Source organism: Cervus elaphus, chromosome 11 (genome assembly GCF_910594005.1).
Source record: "Cervus elaphus chromosome 11, mCerEla1.1, whole genome shotgun sequence".
NCBI classification, from domain to species: Eukaryota; Metazoa; Chordata; class Mammalia; order Artiodactyla; family Cervidae; genus Cervus; species Cervus elaphus.
In genome coordinates, this window is record NC_057825.1 from 80,968,523 (window position 1) to 80,992,536 (window position 24,014).

General features: G+C 40.3%; 1 protein-coding gene across 7 annotated transcripts in view; it reads left to right on the plus strand.

The window, feature by feature from the left end:
* SLC8A1 (solute carrier family 8 member A1) overlaps nucleotides 1-24,014 on the plus strand; it is a 444,020-nt gene that overhangs the window by 354,335 nt on the left and 65,671 nt on the right. For 6 of the 7 annotated variants that reach the window (XM_043918165.1, XM_043918167.1, XM_043918164.1 and 3 more), the window contains exons 3-9: nucleotides 191-297; nucleotides 3,356-3,376; nucleotides 3,820-3,837; nucleotides 3,951-3,965; nucleotides 7,689-7,757; nucleotides 12,608-12,738; nucleotides 16,883-16,982. In XM_043918165.1, coding sequence (XP_043774100.1) covers nucleotides 191-297; nucleotides 3,356-3,376; nucleotides 3,820-3,837; nucleotides 3,951-3,965; nucleotides 7,689-7,757; nucleotides 12,608-12,738; nucleotides 16,883-16,982 — 461 coding nt within the window. Of the gene's footprint in view, nucleotides 1-190; nucleotides 298-831; nucleotides 936-3,355; nucleotides 3,377-3,819; nucleotides 3,838-3,950; nucleotides 3,966-7,688; nucleotides 7,758-12,607; nucleotides 12,739-16,882; nucleotides 16,983-24,014 lie in introns of all 7 variants that reach the window. The other variant, XM_043918170.1, reaches the window with a different exon arrangement.

Sequence of the window (24,014 nt, forward strand, 5' to 3'; positions counted from 1 at the left end):
GGGTGATCTCTCTGGGCTCTCAGACCCATCCCACACCCGTTCTGGAAGGACAGTCTCACAGTCCAGAAGTTTCTCAGTTGGCGTTTGTCTGGAAGTGCCGCTCGTTAACCTTGCTTTCCTCTTCTCTATGTTCCTTCTCTTCTCTTTCCTCTTCCCCTTGTTCGTCAATTTCTATTCTTCTCTGTTTCAGCAAAACAATATCAGTCAAGGTAATTGATGATGAGGAGTATGAGAAAAACAAGACCTTCTTCCTTGAGATTGGAGAGCCCCGCCTGGTGGAGATGAGTGAGAAGAAAGGTGGGGGAGCTGCTCCAGGGCTGAGCCCAACAGCTTCTGCTGGCCTGTGCCGCCCCTGGATGCCTGCACTCTTCAGAACGTGACTGACAATGCACACATCCCTCCACCTATGTAACAGGGCATAGACCTCCTTGGGGCCACAGGAGGCCTGGCCTGGAGCCCCACCAGCCGGTGTGGGCCACTATGCATATGGCAGTCTGAGCATCAGTGGTGCAGTCAAGCTTCCATTGCTGGGAATGTTGATGCTGATGCTGGCTACACCCCCATAAAGCCAACTGTCTGATTTCTTTTCTTAATTCGGGGTACCTCCTGGCTGCTAAATTGAAGCAGAAGGATTTGTATCAGTGATGGATTGGCAGAGAAGATCAGTGGGGGCCAGCTGAGAGTCCCTGGATGCCCTTTTACATACTCCTGGAGGCCCATGTGTGGCCAGCTCTCCTTCCATAACATCACAGTAACATGCTGCTTGGTGAACGCCTAGCATGAGCGTGTGACTCCAACCATTTGTTTTGCCTTTGTCTTGTGTTCCCACAGGAAGATCATTACCATTAGAATATTTGACCGTGAGGAATATGAGAAAGAGTGCAGTTTCTCCCTTGTGCTTGAGGAACCAAAATGGATAAGAAGAGGAATGAAAGGTGTGAGAGTATACAAAGACATACCAGCGAGAAATTGTACTCTTCTCTCCGTGTCTCCTACTCTCACACTTAACTCTCTCCTCTTCTCGGCTTCCAAGTACTATACTTCCTCTCCTTTGAAGCTTTAGCGATCTCATTTCCCTTCCCTACTTCACAGTGCACCAAGAAATGCCCCTTTTCTTCAGGAAGTGCCAAGTCACCTTAATTGATACCAGATTTCAGAAATAATGGCAGAGAGTTCTGTAATTCAGAAAGGATGACATAAAAGAATAATTTCTGGGTTTAGTTTTTCACTACTCAGGAATCATTCAAAAATGTGGTTCCAGCTATTAAGCATCCCCTAATACGGTAGCAGCGGACACTACTCCATACATATTAGTCATGGTAGTTGTGTCTCGTGGTAAATAATAGGAAATTTCAGAAGAATTCAATAATTAGTCTTTCTTAGAGAAACCAGTTTAAAAAAAAAAACAGTAAGAACAAAGATCTTTAAAGAGTAGCATTCGTTTTTGCACAGTATTATTCATATCATCAGATATGAAATTTAAAAGGTATAAAACCTATAGGCATATGAATTTTCTTTAATAGAAAGGACATGATGATAGTTCATTAAGAACTTAACCCTTAATTAAGGCTGATTCTGCCTTATGCTTCAAACTTTTTCAATTCTTACTGAACTGACACATTTCTAACAAAGAAATTTTTTCTAAAAATAAAAAACAGCACAAAATTTAAAATTTTTTAAATTTTGTTTAAAAACAAAATTTTAAAGCTGAATTTTATATCAGCTTTAAAAATAGTTTTTTTTTAAATTTTGAATTATTCTAAAGGCTTCCCATAATTACCCTCTACTAGTGGACATTTTAAAAGGAATGGTAAATTATATCTATAAAATGAACATAGGACATATTGATTGCATTCAAACAATTGATGAGAACAGTTTAAATGGTTAAATGAACACTTTGCAAGAAATATGTACTTTTACATGTAAAGGAAAAGCCAAATAGAAAAGACTAATTCCTATATAGACCCAACATTTGGGGGAATTTAACTAATCTTGCTTTTATTAGAACATTCTGGCCTCTGAGTCCATCAGAAAAACAAAGTTGTCCTGACTTAATCTAGTTCAAAAAGGTAACAGGAGGCTTTGGAATGATGGAGGAGGAGCACTGGGGACCCATTTTAACGCAGCTTATTTAATACGCTCCATAGACAGCAGGTGGAAGAAAAAGACACTTTAGAAAATTGTGTTGATTTCTTACAAAGATGGGATCAAAAATGCCTCATTAACATACAGGAGAAAGCACTTACTTCTAATTGTATTCCTCCAAAGAATTGCCTTTTATCTCAAGGAAGAGCATCTTGGATACACAGCTCTTTCAATTGTCATTTTAGTAAAATATGCCTTCATATAAAAGCAAATTAAAATTCCTTGATAGTACTATCTGCTTTTGACACCCACCAAGTGGATCTGTGTCATCATAAGTAAAATAACTGACTTGTTTTTGAAAGTTTCCTCTAATGCCACTACCATTAGAAAACTGGTCCTGAAGAAGTAATTGTAACATTCTCATCTGTAACTGTGGCAGTAATTTATTTGATACATTTAGTCAAGTAGATTTCACCAAGATAAAGTGCTACAGTTACAGTCTGAGTTTAAAGCACGTAGCCTGTATGTCCCCTCCCCCCACCACAAGCCTTCCCCCGCTGACTTGTCAGTTTCCGTGAAATTATGTGTCCACAAGAAGCGATGTGGCTGTCCAATTAGAATGTGCAGAAGTCATAGATAAGGACACACAAATAAGCACTAATTCCTGGGACTTAAGTTTTGAGGATTTAAAAGAACCTAAGCATTCCTTGATGATCAAAATATCATGCATATGGAACCTCCAGTGAGAAAACTTCACCTTGGGTCAAAACCTCATTATCAGGAGGGATGGCCAAAATGAAAGGTCCTAAGATGTTTTCTCCATTTTCATTGAAAGGTACATGAAAGGTACAATCCCTGAGATCCTGGATGATTTCAGACTTCTGTCTGTTGAATTCACTAACTCCCAGGCAATAATTTCATGAGGAAGGCTCACTCAAAGATTTAAGATTAACTTCATAAAATATTTCTTCTATATTTGGCAAACTAGATATATACACTGTGTGTAAACATGTAGCGGACATGTTTTCTTAAATGTCAAGAAGTGATATATAAAGTGAATTGTTTATATATACAGTCAGTCACGCCCATTTGCAGAAATTAGGGATTTTTTTTGGAAATACTCCCAATGCCACATTTACTTGGCATTTAGTAGCAGCTCCCTACCACTATAATCAGATCTGCCTGGATTTCTTTCTGCTGATATTCCTCTTACTTTCATTATTCATCTGGTCTCTTATTCTGTGTTTGTCTTTGTCTGTTTCCTTCACAGCCCTGTTATTGAATGAGCTTGGTAAGCATTTCATTTCTTCATTTCCTTTCCATTTTTCTAGGTTATTTTTCTTTTCTATCAGGTGCCACAGTAGCTTTCTGACTTATCTTTTATTTCTATTGATTTATTAACAAGATTGTTGTTTAGAGTGATTGGCCTCATAATTTTGTGGAAGTCAGATAGTTTACATTCCACTTTGAGTTTAGTATTACCTTTTTTAAAAAATCAGTGATTTTTTTAGGCATGCACAAGAATTAAATTTGTGCACTAAACATCATAACCTTAAAAGAATGATTAATGATTAAGTCATGAATTGATGTTTCCATACCTTTCTTAATTATAAATACAATTTGGGCAAGTTTTTGTACCTTGGATGGGTTGTCAGGTGGTCTGATGTCACTGGTATTTGTTATTTAGAATGAAAATGAAATCAATGGTAACATTTATTTTTTTTTCTTTTTTAGGTGGCTTCACAATAACAGGTATGAAATTTTTAAGTCTAATGAACAAAATTTTATTTTTTACTATCTGTTCTCGCCATGTGTTATTTACATTTTAAAAAATTATTTCCCATTTTTATTTCCTTTTAATGAAGGGAAATACCTGTGTGGTAAGACAATTTTTTAAAATGTTCTTCATTTTCTCCCAGTTACCCTTAAATATCAAGTAAGAATCACGTCTTACTTACCCTGAATTAACTTTTAGCTGTGGTACACGGTTTGCTCTTGCTGATTTTACACATTTAATGTTTTACACATTAACAATGTGTGTGTTGTGTTTATTTATGAGCAAATTTGTATGGAGAACCTATAATTGGTCGTGTTTTGACACTGATCAATTTACAGAGGTTCACACAGTGCTGATGTGAGGGAACTCTGCTAGATGCTCCAGAGAGTACCAGAATAAATACAGTGATTGCTAGTTTCAAGGTAGCATAGGAGTTGACATCCAAGCCAACTCCCTGGCCCAAGCTCAGGATTCTAATCATAGATAATGTCCTATTGGGAGAAGACAAAGCATGCTTTCTCTCTGCCCACCACACCCATCTGAGAAGGTTGAGCATTCTTAACATGGTAATGAATAATATATCTGCCACTTGAAGTGAATGACAAATGTTCTGTAAAAACTCAAAATGCTAGTTAAAAAATTTAAAACTCTTAAATTCAGAATGGTACCCAGCCACTGTTGATTGCATTTTTAAGCACAACTTTAAAGCTATTTCCTTATGTATAGAAAGGAGATATTTCCTTACAGCATCCTCTCTTTTGACCTTAAATATTTTTGCACACTTTCAAAATCATCCATGTAGATTTAGAGAGGGAAGTAAATATCCTAGTTTGTCTGAAGCTGCAGGTTGCAGATGTCTCTAAAGTCTGTCCTAATGGTTGTGACATTTTCCAATACAATTATGTAGATATCAATAGTCTAATTATTTTTTTCTGAGACAAGATAGCTGAACAAAAATATTTAGAAAAGAAACATTTCAAAAATTCTATTTGAAAATGTTATGGTGGGGGTTGGGGTTAACTTAAACCACCATCAGTGTAAACTCATGATCAGGAAGTTTCAACATGATTCTGTTAAAGTGGAACTTTCTCGATGCATTCAGTTTCACATGGGCTATTGCTCTCCACTGCTTTCTCTCCAGACATAGTGTTAAATGACAAAATAATTCATAGGCTCTTGGAGACATAGAATTTGAAAAGAATAAAAATGTTCAACAGGGCAAGTGCTCATAGAGAATTTCTTAAACCTGATTCACCTGACTTTCTCCTAGGTCAAGCCTTCCCAGTTCTGCACTGCCAGTGATGCTAGTTTTGAATCTGAAGACAGGAATGTACATTTACTTTTAAAACTTTAATCTTTTCTTTTTCATCTTATCATTTACTGAAGTCTTTTTGGAAATATTCTGATTCAACCACCCAATAAGTAACCGGTCCCTGTGTGCTTTGAGGAAGTAGGAATAGTATAGTATCTACTGCTTGGCCCTATGCAACCTGATGCTGAGACCTTAACAAAGTCTTTAGCAGTAGATAGAATCTCTTGTTGAAATGTATCGATATGTTTGGATATCTTCCTGTTTTATCATTGACTATGTCAGGATTTTGCTTTTAGGGGCTTCCTTCTGTATCACTTGAAGCATCTTTCTTTTTAGTAACTAATTAATGGAATCTAATTTTCTTTTCTCAGAAATTGTTCATATCAAGTTCTAGAATACCTGACTAATAATATCTAACATTTTCTGTCTTGGATGCATTATGCATCCAAGAGGGCAGAATCATGTCTTTCAAAGGTTTGCTACTATTTCATATACTTCATTAAACTATTTCTTATGGTTCAGACTTTAGTCTCCAATAGCAGTTTTTCTGGTGTTACCACCTCTTCCCAAAACTTGCAATGATGCAGTTAAAATGAGAGAATTTGCAGAACCCTCTGAGGATCTCTACATTGATTTGCTCCTCTCATTTTATATGACGCTTCTTCTCTTGAACCAAGAATATCTGGGATCCACTCTCTATAGATACCTCTAGGGAAAGTTCTAAAATGTAGGTCTACACAGTGAAAAGCAGCTGTAAGCCCTGAAGAGCTTTCCTTTGAAGTCAGTTTGAAGCTTTGAAGTCAAGGCTTTAAGACACAGGAGCAGTAGAGAAGAATTAATCTAGCTCTTGGACTTTGCCTGCAGGTTTACGCAGTATTTGCAGCTGAGTGTGAAAACCTAAATTTAAATCAGGATATATGGAAATTGAAAAAGTCATTTGGTCCACAACTTGGTGCCTCTATTTCAGAAATGTCATTAGTAGTGGACCTTAAATGCTGGGGATGCTTTTGGAACTTGCAAATCTTCCCCTGTTGCTGCTTATCTTTACCTCATTGGAAGGCCCTTGTTGGTGCCTATGATGTAATTCCCCGTTGACCCTCCAGGCCCATAATATTATAACCCCTTATACATTATAACTTATTAGAATCTGGAAAGCATCTCTTATTCATTATATCATTTGATCTTCAACCTTACAGGATAAGGTTTTTTCTCACTTATAGGAGAAGAAATGAAGGTTCAAAGAGATTAATCAATCTGCTCCAATCACTCATCCAGGGCTCAGAGCCTGACCCTCTAACTTTACATCCACAGCCATGTGATGACTGTTTCCAGCACTTTTAATTCCTTCCTCACAACTCATACATTCCTACTTGCATCTTAATCTCGTTTCCATCCAGAACCTCCACAGTGTTTCTTAAATCGACCAGTCTGAATTCAAAACAGATAAAAAAATAGGAAGACCCCAAAGCAGGGAAATTAGAGTACATTAATTTGGATATTCTTAATAAAATTAAGTATTCTGGCTTAGTTTGCAGAGAGAGGCATGTTTGATTCCCAAAACAGGCAGCTAAAATTTCACTAATTAATTAAAAATGCATAATAGTCAATATACCTCTTTAAAAGTTACTCTTCCAATCATATTACGCTTATCATATGGTAGTCTTCATAAGGCACATGGCTTTCTAAGGAAGCCAAACTATGAAAATTCTGACAGTTAAACACACGTTAGACACTCCAGTACTTGGGTTAGAAGAACAAATCCCCTTCAAGTTTGACTTCTCTTAACAGTTGAGAAAACTGAATCTGAAAGAAACACCTTGTCCAAGTATAGAAAGCAGGCATACGGCTGAGTTTGCACAGAGTCAGTCATGGGAACTCTTGGTAGAAACCAACAGCAGGTGCATCTGTCAGTCAGATGAACCAGGGGTTTCATGAAAACCCTCAGCTAGGTAATCCAGCCAGTCATGGTGACGATGAAGCACCCTTGCAAAGCCTGCCAGTGTATACGACCTTTCCCCTTCAGACTGCCCAAGAAATAAAGAAGCATTGTTTTTTATATTATGTTACTTGATCCCCAAACAAACCTGTGATATGGACAGAGCAGGTACTACTATCTCCATGTGACATATGGGAAAGCTGGGGAAATGGCCTGCTCAAGGCCGTGTCGTTGGCACCAGTAGGCTCTAAAAGGAGCACCAAGTGCTTCCTGTAGTTTGGTGATGCCTCTGGAAGCAGGAACTTGAAGGACGTGGTTAGTACATCTCAGATGCCTGCGGGATGTGGCTGCGTTCCTGTCTGGCACGTGTGCTTCATAGAAACAGTCTGGCTTGGCTCCTTGCCCCATTGACCTGCTCTCTTCTGCAACCTACAGAACAGTGACCTCTGACCACTCAATCCCCAGACTAACACTGCGTGTGCTGTATGCCTTTGGGTGTGATGCTTACTAATTCCACAGAGCTCTGCTGGCAAACCAGTACCATCCATTCTGCTGACTTTTGCCTGTCCTTTTGCTAGGCCAGCCTGTCTTCAGGAAAGTTCATGCTAGAGAACATCCACTCCCCTCTACTATAATCACCATCGCAGGTACTCGTTTCCTCACGGGCCTTGAAAACCACAGTTAACCGCCTTCAAGTGTTCTTTGGGTCTTTAGATTTTCAGTTCAGTTCAGTTGCTCAGTCGTGTCCAACTCTTTGCGACCCCATGAATCGTGACAGAATTCAGCCCCTGTTCCCACTGAAACATTGCTATACAATGCCATGGCTTCTCTGCAGTGCTGAGTCAGCCACAAGACACCACCACAACAGCCCAGGGTGGGAAGCATGGACCTATAAAGGGGACTCTGTGCAGAGGCCTCCCAAGTTTCAGTATATTCCAGATTTCTTGCAAATCTCGCTTCTCAGGCATGGGTTTTTTATTCCAAGTATTACGAGGGATCTTTAAAAGCAAGCTGACTTTCTTCTCGGAGTCTGCCTTTCCTGCCTCCAGGCAACATGATGTTAGCCAAATACAAACAGATGACAGTGCATCTGTGGGGTTTCTCCAGAGTGGAACATTGACAGGGTGACTGAAGGATGACAGAACTATCCCGTATCGACAGTAGGATTAGAGCCCAGTTTGAGCTCCTTCTCCCTTGTCGCTGCGTCTCTGGATGACATGGATACCTGCTCTTCAGTTGTCACCATCACCCATCGCTGGCCACGGTGACAGGAGCACGCCTCAGTAGGACTTCCCTTGTTTCTCGCATCCCACATACCCACTTAATCATCATGCAGCCCTGACTGCAGAGTTGTTCCAGAATATTCCTCATGAGCATAAATTATGGGCCTCTTGAGGTTCTAATCAGAGGGGCCAGCCAGTTGCTGCAAACTGCCAGGAGATATCTGCTCTCAGATTTCTCCCCTACTGATGATTTTATCCCATTATTAGTTTCTGTCTTGTCAATACTGATTTTAACCATGGCTCTTCATTATGCATTTGATTTTTAAGTGGCATTGTTTTTTTAAGATCATGATGTTACATAATTTATTATCAACTTTTCAGTAAAATAAGGTGAGTTTAAAAATAGGTACAGGCATACATACATATGGGGCTTCCCAGGTGGCGCTAGTGGTAAAAATCTGTCTACTAACGCAGGAGACATAAGACACGTGGGTTCGATCCCTGTGTTGAGAAGATCCCCTGGAGAAGGGCATGGCAACTGACTCCAGTATTCTTGCCTGGAGAATCCCCATGGACAGAGGGGCCTGGTGGGCTGTAGTCCATAGGGTCGCACAGAGTCGGACACAACTGAAGTGACTTAGCACACAAGCATACAAGCTGATGTACATATACAGATAGAGACAGGGGGAGAATTAAATAGAGAATTTCTTCTATCTGAGAAGCCAAACTAAATTACAGCATGTGCATAAAGAAGGAAATGAAACTTACTTGACTATATTAAAATGAGCTGCATTTGATCCAACACTCAAAGTGGAAAGAAACATAATAGTTGATCAAAAAATGTGCTGTTAAACTGTTTCCCTTTTCAATAAAAGCTATCTAAAGAGAGGACACTTAAAAAAATTGCTTAGCTCTCCTCTTTGCCAGTTTCAAAAATGTGGATAATGAATGCTAACTTATCTGTATCATTAGAATAGTAGGGCTCACTCAGTCATGTCTGACTCTTTGCACACCCATGAACTGTAGCTGGCCAGGCTCCTCTGTCCATGGGATTTTCCAGGCAAGAATACTAGAGTGGGTTGCCATTCTCTTCTCCAGGGGATCTTCCCAATCCAGGAATTGAACCAAGGTCTCCTGCATTGCAGGTGGATTCTTTCCCAGCTGAGCTACCAGGGAAGCCCATCTGTATCATTATAGAGCATTAAAAGGATTTATCCAGCTACCATCTGTTACATATAAATATCTCCTAAATATTCATGACATTTATTAAGTGAAAATAGCCTTGACTCTACTATGACACTAAGCCTTTGTGCTTTGACTTCTCTCTGCCTGAAATACCACTCTCTCCTCTATTATAATACCTCCTAGCCAGCCTTCCAGCCATCTTCACCTGCTGAGCTCCTCTATACATGCTTCAAGGCAAATTTCAAGTATCTCCTCTCTCTTAAAGCTTTCCTTGATTCCCTGGGGCAGAGGGAAGCTGCTCCCTCACCCTGACTCTGCAGTCCTTAGCTTGTTGTAGCAGAAGTTGCCCGATCTATATGCCTCACTTCCCACTGGACCATGAGTTCCTAGAAAAGGGAATGGGATTGGAAGGCCTGAGTTTGCTGACATATGGTAAGAGTGTGAAGACATGTGTGAAATGATCGAATAGTTTTTCTATGCATAGAGCAAATAAGAGACTTCTCTAACAGTGAGTTGGACAGTCACATGACAAATACTTAGTAGGCACCTACTACTTTATACTACTACATCATAATAGGCTCTGGGGAATGTGAGGGCAATTCAGAGACCAATGAGACATACTGTTCTGTCTTGTTAAGTTTTTATGCAGGATATTTGCATGTAAGTGTGGTTTTTGGAGAAGGAAATGACAACCCATTCCAGGATTCTTGCCTGGAAAATCCCATGGACAGAGGAACATGTGGTCGCAAAAGAGTCAGAGACTACTTACTGACTAAACAATAACAACAAAAGGTAATTTAAATACAAAAAGTAGTACATTAGAAGTGTCCATGTTTAATATATACACACAACAAATACCAAGAATTAATTTATAGTGGTCATTCCTAAGCAAGTCAGTTGAAGGATATTTCATGCAATAAGAGGTAGAGTTTTGAAAAATAAGTAGGATTCAGCTAGATGAAAATGGGGAAGCTTTTCTAGATGGGTAGACAGTAGGATAAAGTGTGGCATTAAATTCAAGTCAAGTCCGGAAAAAGAGTGTAGAAGAAAGTAATATAAACAGGGTGCCCTGCTTTTCTTTAGTTTGAAATCCATTAAGATATTCCTAGATTTTGGTCATTCTCATACCTCTTCTGCATTCCTTCCTTTGGCTTCATACCAACTATACAGTTATGTACTTCATGTAATTTTTTGCCTCATGTTTTTACTTCACTAAATTTGTTTAAAAAAAAACACACAAAACCAAGTCACTAACACTAATGGAAAGCTAGTATTTGTCATAAATACAAAATAAGGTTAAAAAATTTTAAGATGAAAATAGTTATTAACTTCTAGCTCTATGCAATCCAGTGCTCTATGCCTAAGACATGTTTCTCTTTCCTAAAGGATAGAAACCCTAATGTCAGGAACTAGTTACAGATGTAACAGCCCCCAAACAAGCATGTCTTCATCATCAGAAGGACTCAAAGATGATTAAAAATGGAATAACCTTTTTGCTCACTACATGATTTGATTTCATTGACTACCATGTCCATATATTTAATGGCATGTTCCAAATTATTTCATTTTGTGAAATGCAGTTTAAAGTAATGCCACTGTATCACCTTTCTTTTGTAATTTCTCTATATTTTTCTATCTAAATCAACTTGAGTCCCATTAAAAACAGCTTCCCATTTGTAAATAAACTGTTAAAAGGGAACATAGTAAATATTCTTCCCCTAATGTCTTGTAATTCAAATTAAAATCCAAGTGGCACTTTCACTTTCATATAAAATGCTAGCAGTGCGTCTAGCCCACCTGCTGCACGTTCTAGCAATCAACATCTGGCCTAGGAACTAGTTTCCTGCATCATTTGCTGGCGCATCAGATGGACCCACCATGGCACTGTCCCTCGGCAGAGGGAAGCCACAGGTCTTTGGAGGGGAAGGGAGTTGTGAACTCCTGCAACAGCTGATGCCTTAGTGCAAAAGGTGAGGAGTCTGGGCTACAAGTCCTTCCCACCCTGATCACTCCCCAGTCCACAGACTCCCATTGCAGGCAGTTTGCCTAGAAGGTTCTAGAAATGAAGGCATCAGGGCTGCAGTCTTTCTGTACCACCGATACTAGATCCTTGTCAATGAGGTCCATTCAGCTCAACTGTGAGGGGACGTGGCCTGTCTTGTTCCACATCTGAAGCCTGAAGGACAGGGGGCTGAGTGATTATAGGAAGAGTGTTTGTCCTTCACATGTGCATGGCCTTTTCAGTCTGGGATTTATCCTAATGACCTTCACACAGAGAGGAACCAACTGTGAGCTTCCCCTCATTAATGGACTTTCAAGTCCATTAACATTTTCTTAGTACCCACCTGTTTCTCCTGGAGTGTAAACTGCTTGGTAGTTCTGGAAATAATTATGCCCCCATGGTGAATAGTAGTCACTCCCTGAAGGCCTCACGCTCCCTCTTCCTTGCTTCTTTTAAGATTAATGTGATCAAGGTCCTCCCAACCCATCAGCTTTGCACCAGAGAGAGACAGCCCTGGAGTACAGGCATCTTACTAAATGGAATGCATGGATGCTTAGCTTCTTAACTTGCAGTAGAGACTCTTGGCAAATAAGGGGCTAAGATAAGAATTTCCCATCTATCATCTGTTTGCCCCTGGGGCATTTTCTGTTGCCTCTTGAAAGTAGAGAGGAGGAGACCGGATTCTTTCACCTGGCAGCTTTAACTGTGTTTCCTCTTGGTCATGTGCTAAAAGGATGTGTACAAACGGCCAGGGGAACCGGCATCCTAGGCAACACCTGGGTGATTCCCTCATCAGAGACGCCAAACGGCAGAGTTTTCCCCGGGATATGATCCTATCAGTTGCTTTTCCTGATCAGCTCTTTGGCTGGTGGTTAGTTTGTGGGATGTTACGATCCCTTGCTGTCACAGTGATCACTGACCCCACAGGTCAGGCATCTGTCCCGTTCTCCCCTCCCTGCAACATCACCCCAGGGACTTCTAGTAGGTCATCAGGACTTCCTTCCTTCTTGGTGTCCTTGTTTCAGGATCCAGGGATTTCCAAATAAGATGGAGTCCATCCTCAATCTCTTGCCCTTCCCTTTCACAGATGAATATGATGACAAGCAGCCACTGACCAGCAAAGAGGAGGAAGAGAGGCGCATTGCGGAAATGGGGCGCCCCATTCTGGGAGAGCACACCAGACTGGAGGTGATCATTGAAGAATCCTACGAGTTCAAGGTATGCTCATCAGCACTGCCCACCAGGAAGTTCATAGTGTCGGTCTGTGCTGTGTGATCCGTCCAGAGAGAGGAACTGGCTCACTGATGGACAGACCACCAGAGCAGAAATGGAATTCCAGAGTTGGTAGGGAACTAAGGGATCTTGTAAACTAAATAGCATCAGAACTAGGGTCTGGGGTTCTGGTTCAGACCCTGATCACTAACAGGATCCAAGGTGCCCTAAAGGGAGGTTTTGTCCAAGAGGACAGCAAGGAGAGCCAAAGATGGGCTCTAAGAGACTGTTATCTATGGAAGAAACCATTCTTTGTTTGAAAGAGCTAGTCAATCTAGTAGAAGCAAAGCCTTGGCATTGCTAAAAATGAGGCTTTTGTTTGGAGGGAGGTTGGTAAGCTCTCCCCATGGAACATGCAATTGATAAGCTCTCATGTATATGTAGTCATCTTCTCAAGATCCTAGGACACTTGACTACAACCTGCAAGCTGAAGGTAGAGTGCCTGTAACCAGAGAGTTTGTCATCAGACAAAAAATTAGATTTCTAGTTCTCTAGATGAGAAAAGTCATTTTTCAGAAGTTAAGCAAATGGACCTTAGGGTGAGCTTAGGACTTTGAGGTGAAACTTTCCATCTGTTCTTAGCTGCTTACCGAGCCCTCATCCCATCTCCCATCCCATCTCACTCACATGGTCCTCCCTCCTAGAAATCCCCCAGTAGAGGTGCACCTGCATTCTTCAGTGGGATGTGAAAAGGTTTCCAGAACTACACACCAGAGCTCAGCAGCATTTTCCCCACTTATTTTTGAAAAGCAGATTCTGCTTCTGTTTGGAAGACCAGAATGAAGAATCCAAAAGGGAGAATCAGGCCACCAACCTAGAAACCAGAGTCCTCTGGATTGCATCTGGAGTTTTCACGGTTGTGACTTCTTTGCCTTTTGCTGGGCCTGTTCATTATTTTTTTTAATTTGGTTCACAAAGGAAGGTTCCTGATAGGAGATAGGTGGAAAGAAACATTTCTTTGCAAATTAAAGTGGCATTTGAAAGATAAAGATGCAATTAAACTTTCCCCTTCAGGCCACCATGGATATATCTGTTAACTCATTCTTTCGGCCATTCCCATAGAAAGAAAGAGCAGGATAAACACTGGGACCAGTGCTTTCTAGGCAGACCCCGACCATCAGAACCCACCTGGTATTTGATCTGGAACCTGGCCAGTTGCACACACATGACTGACATGTGCACATGTTCCTTGAGATTCCCACGGCAGAGATATCTCAGCCTGTCCACGTTTGTGGACCACTCTGTTCAGGTGTCCATCTTCACTCTTCTTCATGCATCCCCTTTTCACCTGTCACTCGTGGCAGCAGAGACTCTACAGCTTGGCATTTCTGTAAACACTAGTTCCCCCATCCTCCCAGGACTTGCCTGGGAATTATTTTGTGCCCTCTCTCCTCTGGAACAAGCCTGAGCTTTCCCCTTCCATGCACCCATGACCAGGAAGAGCAATCACAGTCACTTCCTGTAGGAAGAATTGGGTTGGGTATGGCAGGGCACAGTCTTCTAGGCAGCAAAACTTTCTTGGGTTCAAAGCTCTTTCTGGTAACCACACCAATGATCCAAGCATTTGAAAGTCACCCAACACTCTCTCCATAAGTCTAGTTGTTTGCAATACTTATCTTTCTAGAATAGTTTCCAAAGGACATGTCCTCCCATGTCCTCAAGAGTTCATCAGTATGGTTACTATCAACACTGAAGGGCACCTTGGATTATGTTTCTGAAGTGCCTTCAAGTATTAATGTTGGTATCATTTTATTCTCTTAAGAATTTTTTTCTAGACCATAGCTGTGTTAAAGAACTTGTTCAGAGCCCTCAGAACTGCATTAAATACCCAAATCTGGGGTCACATCTAACAATGTTCAAGCCTGCTTTGCCCACTGGGTTCTTATTTACTATCTTCTGACATAGTACTGGATTTTCCTAACACCCGTGACTGAGGGTGAGGTTAAAACAATTGCTCACAGTCTAGTGCAGTGAAGAGCTAACGATGGACATTTAGGAAATCTCCAGGCCATTGTCGATGGGAATGCTCAAGTATAAAATTTCAAATTCACCTTATTCTTTCATCTCCTCCTATAGGTCAAGAGAGGACGTGTATGTAAATTAAGTCCTGGGAAGAACCCAGGCTGTCTCATAGTCCCCTAGGGTTAACCTGAACTAAAGTTTATGATCTACCTGAGGTTTTACATATATATATATATACATTTCAAGTTTAGTTTATCTTAAAACTTAGCTCTTTAGAGACATTCCTGAGGCAATATTGTTTGAGGTATTTAACTGTTAGAGAAGATTCTCTTGTCAGTTACTCATCCCCCAGGTGATGGGATTCTCAGCATTGGTTTTAGAATAAAGAGGGTTCCTTTGGAGAGACCTGTCACAAGTTTCCATCATATTTAGGAAAAGTCAAGGTCATTTCTTGTTACCTTCTACAGAGAACTTTGAATCGGCATCAACCATGACACTTGGAGGACTTAACAAGATTGGCTGAGTCGAGAGAAAAGTCAGAGGCTTGTCATGTGCTTCTAGTTACAGCAGTCCTGATGATGACAGCTATTATCAGGGGCACTAACAATTTTAGATACAAAGCTGGAGGCCGAAAGGTCACCCCCCTAAGGAGAAACAACTTGGCAAAGGATGATGTTGCAAGTACAGAGTGGGCCAGTTGGAGATGGGCCCTTTCAGGTTTATCGTCCTCTGAATAGTTTGCTTCAGTTCCAATGACAGTTGTACTAACATACTTGACATTCTGATGTGGCTTTGGCCTTCCGGATGGACCCTTCAGATCACATTTCCCTTCCTTTTGATTAGCTGATAACATGATCTCTTTCTGTCTCAAACCTTAGTCAATTCAGGGACACTGCCTTAAACATGTACAGGTTTTGACCTAAGACAAATGATATGTGTTTTCTGCCTCTTTGCAATGAGTGGGAATTCGAGGAAGCTCTGACAGTAAGTGTGGGCATGTGGTAGTCTAGTCGGGTGGTAGTCTCTTTGGGAAGAACGGCCTCAAGTCCCAGAAGTGACCCTTCTCCTTGCAGTTGCTGTGATTTGTGGTAGTGCTTTGGGTGCATCTGCTTCCTTAGTTTTCTTGTGACTGCTTGGCTGCTCCTGTTGTTCCATGAACTGACATTTATGTGGAAAGCTAAGAGTGCTAATTGTACAGAACCAAGCTTAAAACAAAAGTCTTAAAAAAAAAGAAGAAAAAGAAGAAGTGACTCAGTATTAGTAGAGCAGTGGAAAATTTAGTGCAAGGTCATTGCAGTTGCCATAAACCACGGGCCCCAACCTCCAGGATCTAATTCCTGATGATCTGAGATGGAGCTGATGTAATAATAATAGAAATAAATGCATGATAAATGCAATGTGCTTGAATCATCCCAAAACCATTCCCACCCCAGTCTATGGAAAAAAATTGTCTTCCACGAAACTGGTGCCAAAAAGGTTAGGGGCTACTGCCTAAACCACACAAATTGTCCTTTTCTTGGCTTTTCTCATTTGCAGCAGAAGTCAGGTGAGATGAATTCTCTAATAGCCACTAGTCTTACATAGCCAGTAGCCAAAGAAAAATCCATTTATTGATGATCATACGGCAGCAGTCTTGAGACTCTGGTGTTTGGCTGCATTTCATTGATCAACAAAAATATAGTAAGAATAGATTTTAATTTTGTAATCTCTCTGCCACTTCTGGATGTTCACTAATAGATAATACTGAGCAGGGCATAGATAAACTCAGTTGCAGACAGCACACTCTAGATGAAGCCAGGAGAGAAGCAAGTTCATGAAGCATCCAAGAGGAAAGGATGGGCTTTGCAACATCCTCTATTCTAACCACTGAGGCTATTCTTCCCTTGCCATTAGGCATTGAAGGAGGCTTGTATTTGCTACAAAGAAGTTTCCATTTCAGGATGTTTCCAAGTCAGGACTGTGCTTGTTTGTATAAACATAACAGTGTTTGATGTCAATACTGTTGTTCTGAGCCTAACATCTGCTACCCTTTATATAACTCTGGGGTTTCAAAATCAAGGAGGTCTGAGATTTCCTGAGGCCTTAACCAACCCAGCCGTTATTATTTGATTCTTTTCAACCTTTCTAGAGTACCGTGGACAAACTGATTAAGAAGACAAACCTAGCCCTCGTGGTTGGGACGAACAGCTGGAGAGAGCAGTTCATCGAGGCGATCACTGTCAGTGCTGGTGAGTGCCTTTCTATGAATATTATGAATGATAATGTCATTCATTACAAGCTTACTTTTCCTGCCATAAACACTTGGTCTATGTCAAAGCACCAAAGATTCTCTGTGATGAAATTAAAAGAGAAATAAATGTATTTGTAGCATATATGCACATTTTGGGGACAAATTTAGAGTTTATAGATGAAGTAAATGTCTTCAGACAGAACTTCCTTCTCTGTCTACATTGCGTCTCTCTCTCTGGAAATAGACAAGATAAATTTAAAGCCTTCACATCTCAAACTCATGGATAGCCATTCACAGGGCTTTGTCTGGAAAATTTCTTGAGAGCAGGAGAAGTGGCCAAGTGTAGGTCAGAAAGGAAGCAGCAATATCATTGTTGAGCCAGGGTGATATGAAGACCCTTTACCGCCACCATCTGCATCATTTTAAACTCTCTTCAACAGTGTCTAACATTAAGTGTTTGCACTGGCTCTGGATATAAAAATAGAATCACATTCTGTTTCTTCCTGTATACGCAAAGTGCAGAGTTTTATTTAGGAAAATCCTGCAAAATGAAGTGTGCTGCAAACACAAGGAGCCAGACACCTGAGGAAATTAAATTCAGAAAGATGTATCTGTTTCATGTATCGCCAAGCCTTGTCCATTCTCTGTGTGATTGTATAAAGGTGGAGGAAAGCCCCTTCCAGAGATTCAGGAAAGTACCACCATCATGGTTTTCAGGTCTTCTGCTGCATTTCCACTGGTTATTTCTCTTTAAAGATCCTTGCAGGTTCATCCTCTACTGTTGCAGTGAATGAACAAAACTAGAATTTTCTAAGTAGTGATTCCCAGACTGTAAAATATGGAAACAGCGTCACTAGCGATTGGGTCATGACTTCTAACACAACCCCCTCTTTCCAATCTGCCAGAGAATAACTTGACAGATCTCCCAAATACTGTGGGAACAGAGGGTGGTAAAGGAATGTTTGTGCCTGTTTATTAATAGTACTGTTTATAATCACACTTTGGTTTCTTGCAATGGAGTCCACAGTGGAAGATTATGAACAGTAAATGATGAGTAATTGCTTAGGGGAGTAAATTTGAAATTTACACCTAAATTCTAATGGAGGTGAGGGACTCCCTGTGTTATTCTTTTCGGACTGCTGTCACAAAATACCAGAGACTGGGTGGACTTGTAAACTGCAGAAACTTAACTTCTGCCAGTTCTAGAGGCTGGAAGTCCCGTGTGAGGGCCTGGTAGATTTGGTGCCTGCTGAGAGCCTGCATCCTGGTTCATGGACAGCTGATTTCTCACTCTGTCCTCACATAGGAGAAGAGATGAGGGAGTGCTTCAGGGTCTCTCTTTTTTAAAAATTTACTGCATTATAGTTGATTTGCAGTGTTGTACTAGTCTCAGATATACAGGAAAATGATTCAGTTATACACATACATATATTCATTCTCTTTAAGATTCTTTTCTCATATAGGTTATCACAGAATTTTGAATAGAGTTCTCTGTGTTCTGCAATAGGTCCTTGTTGGTTATCTTATATATAGTAGTGTATGTATATTCACCTCAAGTTCCAAGGGCATTAATCCTGTTGATGAGGACTTTATCCTGATGATTTTATCATCTTCCAAAGGCTGCACTTTCATATACCATCATATCAGGAATTAGGTTTCCACATACGAATTTGGGAGGGACATAAACATTCACTCTCTAGAACTCCCTCATTATGGCTTGTATTTTTTTCTGTAAATCTAAGATTAATATCTGAGGCATGGGAGTTATACTCCTTCTCAGAGAGAATACAAGCTAAAAGGACAAAGATAACTTGAATAAGACACTATTGACAAGGCCAGTGGTGGAAGATATTTTAAAATAACCAAATTATTTTATGGGCTTTGACATATCAGAATTGAAACATTAAAAGCAGCATAAGCCTTAATGGATCATTTCTAATAGTTTCCACACTTCCTTTGGCTGCAGATGTATGAGCATTTGAATGATGATCATGACCTGGCCTTATTCATTCATTCATTTTTCTATATGTCAATCATCATTCTTGGTGCAAAGGATATGACAGTGAATAAGACAAATATTCCTACCTACATGAAGCTTACCTTCTAATGCAGGAGATAGCAGATAAGTAAAATAAGAAGTCAAAGTGTATGTACAATGATGAGCTTATCATCAGAACAACAAAGCTGTAGAGGGGGATAAGAAGCTTGCCTAAGGGGCTGCATTGGACAGTGGCCAAGAAGATGCAGTCCATAGACTTATCACTGCTGAATTTGCTTTTCTAGCAGTTGGGTGGTTTTGTGTTGATTTATCGGCACATTTTTGTAACTTTCAGGGACCAAGGTAAACATTTTATGGCCGAACTATGGTAATGGAAAAGGGTGGTTTTAAACAGCAAAAATGATTATGCTGCAAAGTTGTATTTTTGCTCCTGATCAGAATAGGTATACAGAGAAACAACTCTAAAGGTGCTAAGACTTTCTTACTTTAAAGGGGGAGATTTTGGTTTGACAGCCCTTTCTTATGTTGAATTAAATCCTCTTGAAATTTCATGAGGTCATGACTATCCTGACCTTTGGGAGGAAACATCTGAGCCTCTGAAAGGCAACTTGGCTTTGGAAAGTAGCCCAGAGCCCGGATCTACCAAATACTAGTCCAGTGTGCTGTCCACAGCTCTTGAGAGAGAAATGTCAGAGCAAGGAAAACTGGTCCTCCCGTCTGGCTCATGACTTCCCTTGGCTTTGTCACCACTGCTGAAACTGTTTTCAGCACTTAGATGATGGGACTAAGTCCCCTCACATCCTTTGAAGAACTGTTGATGAATGAAATGCAAAACCTCTCAAGGATTCTTATTTATCATGTAATGTATTGTGTTTAAGTTTCTAAATGTATGCTTGGGAACAAGACAAAAATTGCTTAGAAATTTGCAGGCTGCTGGGTAAAATTGACCTTCTTTACAATTTTGAGACAAAATATCAGAAAGGCAAACTGATAGTTTATAGGCATTAAATTACATGAAGGGCAGTTTGGAAGCTCAATAGTTGTCATTATGATTAAATTTAGGTCTCTAAAGAATGTTAATATTCTTGGGTTGTTAAATAGACAATAAAATTGGTAAAGCAGCATTTCTTGACAACAGAATTTTGTTGAATTTTAAGATTTCATGGCTAAATAGTTGAGAATCTGAAAGAGTTGCCTTATTAAAAATGTTAAATTGCTTTTAAACGGCTCTACTGAGAGGTTTTTTCCCATGCAATTTTCTGTGCAAAATTGAAACCATCTATCTTCCTAAACAAAAATAATAATTTTATAAATTGAATTTTGCTTGTGTTTCCCACTGATTATATTTAAACTAGTTTCAAGGCAACCCCCAGCAGTCTGTTGGTTCTGGGGGTTGAACCCCTCTACCTTCACTGAATTTCATAGCTCTGTCCCTAGATCTCCTAGGACCATAATGTTTCTGTAAACCAAGTTCTTGTAGTTCAGTATTTGAAGAGTTAAAGGACTCATTTGATTCCAGGGACTAGAAGGGGATTATACAGTCATGTCCCTGAAGTTCTCCTTCTGTCTTTCCCTGGATAGACTACCAGGAGTGGTGGCCCGCAGCACTGAGGTGCCCGTAAAAATTGGCAAGACAAGTCGGGTACCATTAGATGGTATGAGCTGTACTAGCAGATGCATTTCTAAGGGAACCCAGCCTTCACTGTGTGTCCAGTTTAAATTTCCCCCAAGGCCACCTTCTTCCTAATGTCTCTACCAAGACAGGAATGAAGGGTTGGCTTTAAGAAATCATGGATCAGCTGGGCTACGAGGGAGAAATGTGTCAGGAAGAGGGCAAAGGTTATTTGCGTAAAGAGAAGCAGAATGCCAGTGCCAATTCCATAGCCAGCACACTGCTGTTCTTCCCAGCAGCCTTGGGCTATGGTGAGGTGAAGGGCAGAGGGGTGACAAGCCTGGCTTTGGAGTCAGATGCGTGTTTGTGTCCCAGACCTCCAACAACGTCCTGGATGACTCAAAGAGGATCGTTGTTGTTTGGTCACTCAATCAGGTCCGACTCTTGCAACCCCATGGACTGTAGCCTCCCAGGCTCCTCTGTCCATGGGATTACCCAGGTAAGAATGCTGGAGTGGGTTGCCATTTCCTTCTCCAGGAAATCTTCCCAACCCAGGGATCAAACCAGCATCTCCTGCATTGGCAAGTGGATTCTTTAGCACTGAGCCACCTGGGAAACCCTCTAGGCAGATTATTTCCCCTCTAAATTTTAGTCCCCTTATGTAGAAAGTGGAGAAAACAGCTCCTCACTCATGGAGTTGCTATAAGGACTAATCAAGGCAACATGTATTTTCACCAGAACCAACTTTTGCGTCGGGATACCACGGTTGGTTATTTGGGAGGCAAATCATCTTGAATATTCTATGATAAAACTCTTAGAGGAAAAAACATAGGCAGAACATTCGATGACATAAATCAACACAAGATCCTCTATGACCCACCTCCTAGAGTAACAGAAATAAAAACAAAAGTAAACAAGTGGGACCTGATTAAACTTAAAAGCTTTTGCACAGCAAAGGAAACTATAAGCAAGGTGAAAAGACAGCCCTCAGAGTGGGAGAATATAATAGCAAATCAAACAACTGACCAAAGATTAATTTCCAAAATACACAAGCAGCTCATATAACTCAATATCAGAAAAACAAACAACCCAATCAAAAAGTGGGGAAAGGACCTAAACAAACATTTCTCCAAAGAAGACATGCAGATGGCTAGCAAACACATGAAAAAATGCTCAACAACGCTCATTATTAGAGAAATGCAAATCAAAACTACAATGAGATATCACCTCACACCGGTCCGAATGGCCAACATCAAAAAGCCTACAAACAATAAATGCTGGAGAGACTGTGGAGAAAAGGGAATGCTCTTGCACTGCTGGTGGGAATGTAAATTGATACAGTCATTATGGAAGATGGTATGGAGATTCCTTAAAAAACTAGGAATGAAACCACCATATGACCCAGCTATCCCACTCCTAGGCATATACCCTGAGGAAACCAAAACTGAAAAAGACATGTTTCCATTGTTCATTGCAGCACTAGATGCAACAACCTAGATGTCCATCAACAGATGAATGGATAAAGAAGTCGTGGTACATATACACAATGGAATATTACTCAGCCATAAAAAGACAGATGAACCTAGAACCTATTATACAGAGTGAAGTAAGTCAGAAAGAGAAATACAATATCATATTCTAATGCATATATACAGAATCTAGAAAAATGGATCTGAAGAATTTATTTACAGGGCAGCAGGGGAGAAACAGACATAGAGAATAGACTTGTGGACATGGGAAGAGGTGGGGAGAGGGTGAGATGTATGGAAAGAGTAACATGGAAACTTACATTACCATTTGTAAAATAGATAGCTAACGGGAATTTGGTGTATGGCTCAAGAAACTCAAACAGGGTCTCTGTGTCAACCTAGAGGGGTGCAGTGGGGAGGGAGATGGGAGGAAGGGTCAGGAGGGAGGGGATATATATATATACCTATGGCTGTTTCATGTTGAGGTTTGACCGAAAACAACAAAATTCTGTAAAGCAGTTATCCTTCAGTTAAAAAATAAATTTAAAAAAATAACCAAATTTTGTGGAAAGGCAGTCAGTTCAGTTTAATTACTAAAAAGGCTACATGACTAAAAACACTGTTGATCTTTTCATTTTATATTACACATGCCATTTGATAGATAAGAAAACTGAGATTCAGAAAAACAATGTTACTTGCACAAGAACTCAGAACTGGTAAATGTCAGTGCTGGGGTACATGTCAGCCTGAGATTTTCTTCTTTGTGGAAGTGCACACACTCACTATGCCTGAGAACTGAGTACACACTCACCTGTGCACACGCACATAGAACGTCCATATACATACTTACACAGATGCGCACAGACCTGTATGTGTGTGTACAAATACATGAACACAGAGACACACATATATAAACATGTGTATGCATACAGACATGCAAAACACAGGCACACAGAGACTGGCACATTCTTTGGCCTATAACTTTATTCTTTTGGGTAACTGAGGAGCAGATTGAAATATGAAAGTTTTTTTTCTTAATATTTGTTAAATCTCCTTAAGCTCATATTTCTTTAAGGAAAGGCACCTGTCAGTTCCCTCAAGGACAGAGGAAGGTGTTTGTTTCCCTGGGTGCATCTGTAGCCTTCTGCCTACTAACTGGTCACTTTCTTTGAATAAAGTCAACATACTGCCCTCTCTTTTACCTGATCACCTTAAGTATCCAGTACTAAGGCTTCCTAGGTGGCTCAAGATTATAGTGAGAGACGCGATGTCAGTTAAATAAAGAGGTGGAGGGGACGTCGTCTCCTGAGCCTACCAACCAGTATGGAGACTGGCTCAGTTTGGCTGACGCTTATGCCATCAGCCCTTCCCCATGTGTTATATAGAATAATAAGTGCACTCAGATAAGCTGAATTGTTTAATGGCAAAAGCTGTCACCTCAGTGGTGCCCCTGAACAATAATTCACTTGACAATTCTGTCAACCTGAAGACTGATCCACTCTTAAGTCCTAAATAATAAATAATAAAAATGGTACCTCAAATGAGTTTCAAGGGTTGCTGTGCCATCTGGTCTAAGCAAGAATCCTTTAACATCTCCTCTATTATTGAACATCATTACTTAGAGACACTCTCATTACTTAATGTATAACCCGGGGGTCATATGAAAATCCTATTTAAGCAGTTGAAGAAACAAAAAACACTGCTAGCTCAGATTTGACACAGCATTAGTTTGACTGTGAGGCAATCAGAAAAAAAAGGGGAGAGGCTGTTAGGGATTGGGAATTTTCTTTTTGTCCTATTTCTTGTGTGACTATAAAGAGTCTTAGTTATTCTTTATCTAAACATAGAAGCTGACTGAGGTTCATGAAAAAAAGATGAAGTGTCATGAGAAATAGTAGGTACAGCTGCCTTTAAAGAAGTTGGTCAAAAAACTGTATATGAAATTTTGGC